We start from the raw sequence: 10241 nt of genomic DNA on the forward strand, positions 1-10241 counted from the left end.
TATAGTATAGCTTTTGCAGTTTTAAGATCTCACATATACATTTTGATTTGAAAAACAGGTTACAACCTGCACCACGAACACCCCATCAATTTTTGAAAAACTAATTTGATACTAGTAACTGGTTACCATAAAGAAGAATGAAAAAAAAACTGAAAAATCTATATTTTGATGGCATTATTTTTTTTTACCAAATATTTATAAGAACTAAGTTTACATTTACCACATTTTTGTGAATATCCTATATTAATATGTTATTTTTAAAAATTGGTCTACTATAATTATACTGACATATTAACTAACGTCCATAATCACAATCTTCACAATAGTGAATCAAACATTATTGGTATTATTGAAACTACGAGAGGATATTGTTTTACAAGGCAGCCTCACAAAAGGAAAACTAGATAGCCTAATATAAATATTACAATTACCCTACATACTTTTTTGGAATTATTTCACAAAAACATAAAAAAAAAAAAATTACAAAATACGGTTTCACGAAATTTTAAATATTTTTACAATTTTTTTAATTTTGTTTACAAAAAATACGTTCTTTTTATGTTGTAATCTTGATAATTTGTTGTTCATTTTTTGTTATCTGTATGTTATTTTTGTTGTTATTTTCATGTTACTTTTATGTAATTTTCTTATTGATTTTATGTTGTTTTTGTGTTATTTTTTGGAAAATCGTAAAAATGTAAATATTTTACAAAAAATGGTGCCTTATGTAATTATTCATACTTCTTTTAAATTAATATCTTTAACTTTTACCTCATCTTTCAAAATTTATTATATTTTTTTCAATTATTCTATCAATTTTATCCCTATCACTTTACAATAGTCTTTATTATTTTCTAATCAAAATTTTGCTCTAACTTTCCCACAAACCTATACATCCATCTCTAAAGAACACAATCTATTATAGTTGAAATTGTGTTACAATACTCATAAAATAAGGTATATTTGAATTAAATTTTATTTGATGATAAATTTAGTTAATGTATAAAAAAAAATATTCTTCAACTTCTCCGGGTGGTAATGTAAGTAAATGATATCGCTAAGAAAAATTAAAAAAAAAAGTAATAGTAATAGTAAATAAAATAATTTAGAAAAATAACAAAGATATAAATGTGATTTTATAACATAGTTTTGTTGGTACAAATATTAAACTACTTCCATGTTATAATAATGAGCAGTGTTATTAGACACCACTAGTACTTAACATTTTTTAGATGTGTTGTTTTACGATTGGTTAGTAATACTCTCGAAAAGTTATTATATTAAATTATATGAAACTCAATATTTAGTTGAACCAATAATAATATTAACATGTAGGAGAGTGCTAACATTGTTGATGCTCTTTAACATTTCTCTGTAACAATGATCCTTCCATTGGTTAACCGAAAACATTTATTCAAAAATGTTAGCTCTCATGATTAATTATTCAATGCTAATTAATATAATTATATATATGAATGATCGTTTTTTCTAAGTTAGCATATTGTCTTATATGGTGATATAATTTTTGAATTTTTTTTTAAAATATTATTTTCATATTTATTTACAATTTTTATTTATAAAAATATATTTACAAAATTTTAAAATTATAAAAATATATTTTTTAGAAAAAAAATAAAAAATATTAAAAAATTAAACTCGACAACTATAAATAAACTATATAACAACCAAAAAAAAAAAATTAATTATTTTTAGTAAAAAGTGTTTTTATAATTTTTATCAATTTTATTTTTTTTTGAGGAAATTTTTATTCTATTGTAAATTTTTAATTATAATAAATTGATATATCACCAAAAATGATGTATTTAGGGTTTGAGGAAAAGTACCTCTTCATATGAAAATCCATTAAATGGAATCTATCTACCCATTTTTATAAAGTGTGTTATTACCGAATATACCCTTACCACAACCCAACCCAAGCTTTGCCTCCTCTGCCATGGCCACTACTAGAGTCAAACACATAAACCCTACACCTCCAACCTCCTTCCTTCCATATTTCAAGGTCAGTAATCTTCTATTCACTTCTGCTTTCTTTTCTATTATATGTTCATACATATATATGTATAACAAGTTTATTGTATGAAAACATAATAATGGAATGCCTTTCAAGTGTTTGTTGAAATAACTTATAGAAAAGAAATATGCTTTTACAGTGATGATGATGATGATGATGGGACTGGGACTGGGACTGTAGTCTGTTGACACACTGGCTCCTCCTTGTTTGACCAATTGTAGGAGTAAGCTGATGGGAAGAGTTGCAGAAGCAGCCATGGCTACTACTGTTGTCTCATCCATCAACACCACACCTCTAAGACTAAGACACTCCTCTTCTTCTCTTTATTTTTCTTCTCTAATGGCTTCATCCTCTGCTCGCTACTTCTGGGCTTCTTCCAACTCCTCCTTCCACCGGTAAAGCTTCATTCTTTTTCTCTTTAATCTATTCTTTGCTTACTGATAAGATTTTCAAACTACATGATAGGTTGAGGGGTTATTATTTGTAACATTTTTGTGTATTATTATTATTTATTGGGATTGTGATAAATTGCAGGGGAAAGATATGCAAAATCCAGAGTTGTTCTGGGACTTCTATGTGTAGCAGCAGTGGTAGTAGTAGTAATTCCCTTCATATTAGAAAGGATACGTTGTTCACCAGTAGTTCATTGATTGAAAGAAAGCCTGGTAATTTACAATGGCAAGAACAAGCTGAAACAATTAAGAGAGGTAGAGTGGGAGGCAGCCCTACCACAAACTGTACAGATGGAAGAAGAACAAGTGCTAAAAAAGAAGACAATCAACAACATTTTTCAGTTTTTTCGTATAGCAATGATTTTAACAAGGGAAAAATTCAGATGCACCTTGCCGCGGCGACAAATGAGGTAGTCATACAAAATTCAAGAAACACTGTGATGATGCAGCCTAATTTTACAGAAGAGGGTAGTAGAAGGTCTCTGCTTGATATTGAGAATGGGGTTTCACAGCTGGAAGTGGTACATAAACTCAATCAGGATAAGGCATTTGCTCAAAGTGGAGGGAATGCTGTTACTACCACTGAAGCTATTCCTTCCCTTCTACTGGAGAAGAAGAATGCTCACGAAACTGATACTCCACGACGGTTGGATTCGCCACTTACACAAAGCTCGCAGAAGGTGAAGCCAAAAAGGATTTCAAATCTTCAGGAAAACCTTACTAGCCTTTATAGCAAAGTTTTTATTGTGGATAGTGTCCCTGTTGCCAAGAAAGTTGTTTGGATGCTTACAACCTGGTATAGGCATCTTGTACATGCTTGTGATACAGAGGTACGAAACTCAACTTTGAGTTGCACTTTTATTTCCCCCTTTATTTACACAAATTTGAGTCTAATGATAGGAATAGTATCTAATTGCAATCTCAAATATATTGCTCGGCCTTTGTGGCATTGCATAATTTCTAACAACAAGATGTCAACAACAGGTAGCGAATATTGATGTGAAGCAAGAAACACCAGTTGATCATGGAGAGATTATTTGTTTTAGTATTTATTGTGGACCGGAAGCAGATTTTGGAAATGGGAAGTCTTGTATCTGGGTTGATGTTCTTGATGGTGGTGGCAAGGAAATTCTAGCTGTGTTTGCCCCCTTTTTTGAAGATCCCTCCATTAAAAAGGTAATTCATCTCCTTTTTTTGAACCTAGTGACACTAAGTTCCAGTAAATTGGTCTGACTTAATTTTGTTGGCCATCATTTTGTTTCACCAGACTAAATTGGTCTTGGGGTGCATGTGTTAGCCCCCTAGTTTCGTTAAAAATAAAAAAGAAGAATCATGAAAGTTACTTGTCTACTATGTAGGTTTGGCACAATTATAGCTTTGACCACCATATTGTTGAGAACTATGGGCTCAAGGTTGCGGGTTTTCATGCTGATACAATGCACATGGCTCGTCTTTGGGATTCCTCAAGGCGTGCAAAAGGTGGTTATTCTCTCGAGGCACTTACAAGTGACTCAAAGGTCATGTCTGGGGCTCAGCTGTATAACGAAAAAGAGTTGATCGGTAAAGTATCAATGAAAACCATATTTGGCAAGAAAAAGTTAAAAAAAGACGGATCTGAGGGCAAAATAACTACCATTGCACCTGTTGACGTGCTTCAAAGAGAAGAGCGGATACCATGGATTTGTTATTCTGCCTTAGATGCAATAACTACACTTAAGCTCTATGAGAGTTTGAGAAAACAGCTAACAGACAAGGCTTGGGCAATTGATGGAAAACAAGAACGTGGATCTATGTTTGATTTCTATCAGAAGTACTGGAAACCATTTGGTGAGCTTCTAGTCAAAATGGAAACTGAGGGGATGTTGGTTGATCGTGCTTATCTTGCTGAGGTGGAAAAGATAGCGAAAAGAGAGCAAGAGGTTGCTGTTAACAGGTTTCGCAAGTGGGCTTCCAGGTACTGTCCAGATGCTAAGTACATGAATGTTGGAAGTGATACTCAGTTGCGCCAGCTCCTTTTCGGCGGAATCCAGAATAGGTAAACTATAAAGAAGAATTTTAGGTGTTTGTTCAACTGGCTTTTTGTTGCATCTCAATACATATTAAGCATGTTTGACTAAAACATGGAGTATGGAGTATCCTTTCTTTGATGTGTTGGAATGAGGACATGATAGAATCCTGGTCTCATCTTTTGATTTTATTTTTATGAAATTATATGGCATTTTTCTTAATTGAGTTTTTCTAACTGAAGATTGTGTCTAGGACCAGAAAAGTTTTGCTTAGTGGAATGCAATGAGTGAGTTCGTGGTGATTAGATTATTTTTAGGTTTCTTTTTGTCAGAACACAAAATATATACATGGAAAGCATAACCAATTATTCGCTAGGTTGAGAGCAATTCGACTTTCCTTCTAATTTATTTTTGAATTGATTCTTGATATGTCTGGGATCCTCAAGGCGGCCATGCATAATTTTAAAGAAAATGGAAGTCATCGATGGATAAAAAATTAAATTATCTCTGAAGATCGTGATAGTGTTTAAGGAGATGGGAGAAAGAAGTGCGAGTAGTGGCGTTGAACTCTCAACTGCTTGCATAAGAAGTTTACTTGTGTCATATTCTAGTCTATATTGATACTGCCAGTCTGCTTGGATTCCAATTTAACTCGATTGTTACTTTTTGCAGCAAGGACCCCGATGTCAGTCTTCCAGTGCAGAAGACTCTTAAAATTCCAAATATCGATAAAATAATTGAAGAAGGGAAAAAGGCTCCAACAAAATTCCGTAATATTACACTAAATAAAATTGATGCTGATCTTCCGGCTGAGGTGTTCACAGCAAGTGGTTGGCCATCAGTTAGTATAAGTGCGTTGAAAATTTTAGCTGGGAAGGTCTCTGCAGAATTTGATTTCATGGATTATGCGGAACGCTCATTAGCCGGTGATGATTCTGAAGACGATGTTGAAGTCATTACAGATGGCGTTGCTGAAAAACAAGAGCAAGAAAAGCTAGATGTGAACAAATCTGCTTATGGAACAGCATTTGCCGCATTTGAAGATGAGGCAGAGGGGAAAGAAGCTTGCCATGCCATTGCTGCTCTCTGTGAAGTTTGTGCCATTGATTCACTGATTTCAAACTTCATCCTCCCTTTGCAGGTGATTTCTGCTTCCATTAAACAGTGGTTTTTGGCCATCTATGTGGAATATTGGTTGCTAGCTTTTTGTCCCTATGGACCAGTTTATCGATTCTCGAGTGGCAAAGGCTATACTTATAATGTTCAAATAATTAATTTGTAATTATAATTCAGAACACCATAGTAATTTTTTACTCATGTAGCATTGTGTGGTAACAATCATGGGGCGTTTGTTACTTAGAAACACAAACCCCTTGTTCATTAAAATTTAATTTACCGAACGCCCATTCTCACTAAGTCTAACTCTCATACCAAACGTCCCATCAAGGTTTTGAACTCAATTGGAATATTGTTTTTCTTTGTACCAGGGTAGTAACATATCAGGCAAGGATAAGCGTATTCATTGTTCACTGAACATCAACACAGAAACTGGACGTTTATCTGCTAGACGGCCAAATTTGCAGGTTATTTTTACTTTTACATGTATTTTTTAAATGATCGATATCATTAAACTGAGCAGGGAATGAATCTTGAGTGCTCAACTTTCAATCCAATTGGATGACTGTATCCAAACTATATTGGATTGTAGCTGGTATTTACTGTACATTTTTCCCACTTTGTAAAATTAGAATCAACCTGCTCTGGAGAAAGATCGATATAAGATACGCCAGGCATTTATAGCTGCACCTGGAAATTCCCTCATTGTTGCTGATTATGGACAGGTAAGTTGTGTGGACAAATTAGAAAAGTGAGATTTTATCTTTAAGCAAAAAAAATTATAAATAAATAAATATAATAGTAATAAGATGGCATCTGTTGATTGATATCTGTTCATATCACAGTTGGAACTTAGGATTTTGGCTCATCTTGCCAACTGTGAAAGCATGTTGGATGCCTTCAAAGCTGGTGGAGATTTTCATTCAAGGACTGCCTTGAACATGTACCCGCATATTCGTGAAGCCGTTGAAAATGAGCAGGTTCTTCTTGAATGGGATCCTCAACCCGGTGAAGATAAACCACCTGTGCCTTTGCTAAAGGTATATATAATCATTTCACTGTTTTAATTCATCCAATGAATACATTTTAGAATTATATCAAGGAGGTCCTGACATTGAGTTGTAATTTATATATTTTCAGGATGCCTTTGCTTCTGAAAGAAGAAAGGCTAAAATGCTCAACTTTTCTATTGCATATGGTAAAACGCCGGTTGGTCTTTCCCGGGATTGGAAGGTATCAATGGAATATTCTATATATCTGTATAAGCAGAGGATTTTGTTTACTTCACAACCAGATAAAAGATAAAATAAGATGAAGTAGAACCAATAAAAAAATTGATGTACTAAAGCTATTTATTGGTCTTTCTCAGGTTTCTGTGGAGGAAGCAAAAGAAACAGTTGCTCTATGGTACAGAGATAGACAAGAAGTACTAAGATGGCAAGAAAAACGTAAAAGAGAAGCTCATGAAAAAGGGTGTGTTCGAACCTTATTAGGACGAGCGCGCTGGTTTCCTTCATTGGTTGGTGCTTCTTATTCTCAAAGAGGTCATATTGAAAGGGCAGCCATTAATACTCCGGTCCAGGGTAGTGCTGCCGATGTTGCCATGTGTGCCATGTTGGAGATATCAACGAATGAACGTTTGAAGGAACTTGGATGGAGGCTGCTTTTACAGGTTAAGTTCACACACATATATTTATATATATATCTATATATTATTCGGGTTCCTGCTCTTTTATTCTGGTTGCTATCTTAGTTTTGGTTTTCTGGTTTTCGTTGCGAGAAAATTTTATTGAAATTACTCTTGTTTCTATCTTCCCCTATGAAAATCAGGTTCATGATGAAGTGATCTTGGAAGGGCCATCAGAATCAGCGGAGGTTGCCAAAGCGATCGTTAATGAGTGCATGTCGAAGCCCTTTAACGGCAGAAATATACTGAGTGTTGATCTTGCTGTTGATGCTAAGTGTGCACAAAACTGGTACGCTGCCAAGTAAAACATGGTGTGGTGTCTTCTCTGCTATGGATGAAAATTTTCAATCAATCAAAGGTATCTATCTGATTTTGGTGTCTGCATTTAGAATGGAATAGGCTGCTAATGTGAAAGTTTTCCATCATCTAAGTAAGATGATGAGTTTGTCACTGTCAGCCATGAAAAGTGTCACTTTGGCTGTGTTATGTATTGTAATTCTTAAACATGGCAAGGGAAGCTCAGTGTTGTATTTGTATATGTATATATGGAAATGTAGCTGTCAAATTGAGTTGTTTTAATTTAATGTAACTTCATTGTAAAATCAGAAGATTCTATATTCAGCACGAAACATGGTACAAAAATGTGTTTTTACTCACCCTTAAACATTCCATCTCTATTGTGTTCTCCCAAAAATGTATGAGGGAAATTAATCTCACCATTATTACCATCTTCAAAACTACCCCAAAAGTAAGGATGAGTAATGAAAACTTCTGAAACAGCCTTCATCCCAATCTCATTTCTATGTTATGAGCAATATGATCTCTAGCACTGTCTCCTCAAAGAAAAACTCGTTCATTGGAGGGCAGCAATCTTCGCAGGCGATTGGAACAAGGTGTTATGAAGCTAAGTGGTACTCGACCAATATGTCGATGATTTTGGTTTCAGAGATTGAGATGGTAATGGTCGGCGAAGAAGGTTGATCGTGAAAGTAGAAAAGATGTGAAGTTTCTTGTTATTCATCATAGTTTATTTGGTTAAGTTGTTTGAGATTAATAGAAGAAACAAGCCAGCTCTAATTGGGGAATGATAATTAATTTCATATGATATTTCATTGTTTATATTTTTTGATGTTAAAAGGTGATCAAGCAGCTGCGGAGCTAGGATTAAATGTTAGGATGGGCTAAAATGTTTGTAATTAGTATAAATTCAATAATTTTTCTTAGCAACACAAGTAATAAAATTTTAATTTTCGTTCAATCTTTAATTTTTTTTATTATTGATTTTGTTAGTGTTTTAAATTGATACATGTAAGGTTCAAATTCTAAATGATTGTGTTTGGATGAAAACATATAGTGTAAGTTACTTCCAAATACTTTTTGAACAAATTGATAAACTAAGTTTGATTACAAATTTAAGACACTAATTAATGAGATTTTTACACTAGATACTAAATTTGGCATTTTTTTTTTTACATTTTTATTCCAGTTAGCTTTTTTAAACTTTTTTATATTTTATGTTTTTCATTTTTATATGTAAAAAAGTTCTTTAATTATAAAATTACCTTTTTGATAATGTCATTCTTCTTCCTCCCCCATTTTCTTTCTCTGTTACATGTTATTTCTCTCTTTCTCTCACTCTTTTTTTTTTTTCCTTATTATTTCTATGTTCATCATTCACGATTGTATTTTTAAAATCGTCAAACTTCTGTCCTAACCCACTCATTTCCAACTTTATTTTTCAGTCACGAATCCCTTTCTTCCATAACCTCCCTCTTTTTTTTTTTTTTCTTCATTTCTCAATTATTTTTATTTTGTTGTGTATAAATGGAACTTCTAGGTCAGGTTTGATGTCCTCTTCCCCTCCTAAAAAAATCTCTAAGAAACTTAAGAAAACTCCTTCAAAGTCCACTAATCTGAAGGTTGAAGGTGAACCTAAAATGGGTATGAAATGTATTGCAAAGAAAATAATGTCTAATATCTCTGATGTTCCAGAGGCTTCTGGTTATATAAAAATACCACTTCCATCTAAGGTTGAAGCTTGTAAAGCAAAGACAATGAAGTCTTCGAAATCTGTTAAGGGTGTAAGGCTTCGATGGTTTTTTTTTTTAGTTTTTTTCTTGTTGTTTCTTTTTTACGTTTTTAGTAGTGTGTTTTAATTTTTTTTTTTCTTCCTAATGTTTTAGGTTGTATCTGATTCTGACTTCGAGGATGAAGTTCTTGATTTGGATTTGAAAAAAGATACTAGTTGCCAATAGGTTTTTTTAACTGTTAACAACTATTTAGCAACGATATAAAAATATAAAAACAATTGTATACATAATTTAAGGAATCTACAAATTTTAACCACTGAAATTCAATGTTCAAATAATGTGAAAGTAACATATTTAAAAAAGTAATGCAATTAAACAGCGTGTTTACAACTTTAAAACAATTGTAAAATGCTATTAGTAAATATAAGTATTTTTTCTTTATATTTACAATCTCTTTCTATTAATGTCCCCACTTGATGTAAAATCAACATAATGCGTGTTCTTTTATTATTTTTCATGTCTGAATGTAAGAGATAAGATAAATTATTTTAACATGTAAAAATCTATTCTTTTAATTGTTGAACAACCATTGTAGTGTATATATAAATAATTTATAACAAACTTTACAGCAACATGAAAACAACTTGATTTTATTTTCAAGTTGAAATAAGATGTTGTAAAAATACCATAAAAGAAGCTTCACAATAACATAAAAGCAACTAAATTATTATTTTGTAGATATTGTGTAGTTTTCAACTAAAACAATATCAAACGATAAATAAATAATTATAGATTTTTCAATATTCAACACCTTTGGGGGTTTGCTTTTGGTTGCTTTCTTGTTGTTATATGGTTGATTCTACTGTCAAAGTGTCAGTATCAACCAAAATAACATATTTTGAAACTGATCCCCTCCTT

At 32.6% G+C, this 10241-nt stretch overlaps 1 protein-coding gene across 1 annotated transcript; it reads left to right on the top strand.

Annotated features, from left to right (window-relative positions):
• The first annotated feature begins 1848 nt into the window (after window positions 1-1848).
• On the top strand, window positions 1849-7987 carry LOC115709665 (DNA polymerase I B, chloroplastic/mitochondrial-like). Its single transcript, XM_030637827.2, has 12 exons — window positions 1849-2020; window positions 2172-2427; window positions 2567-3314; window positions 3469-3660; window positions 3843-4519; window positions 5163-5631; window positions 5978-6073; window positions 6239-6331; window positions 6452-6646; window positions 6747-6839; window positions 6976-7278; window positions 7437-7987. The coding sequence occupies exons 2-12, from the start codon at window positions 2264-2266 to the stop codon at window positions 7596-7598; spliced, it is 3192 nt and encodes a 1063-aa protein (XP_030493687.2). The 5' UTR covers window positions 1849-2020; window positions 2172-2263; the 3' UTR covers window positions 7599-7987.
• Window positions 7988-10241: the final 2254 nt, after the last annotated feature.

This window comes from Cannabis sativa, chromosome X (genome assembly GCF_029168945.1).
Source record: "Cannabis sativa cultivar Pink pepper isolate KNU-18-1 chromosome X, ASM2916894v1, whole genome shotgun sequence".
NCBI lineage: Eukaryota > Viridiplantae > Streptophyta > Magnoliopsida > Rosales > Cannabaceae > Cannabis > Cannabis sativa.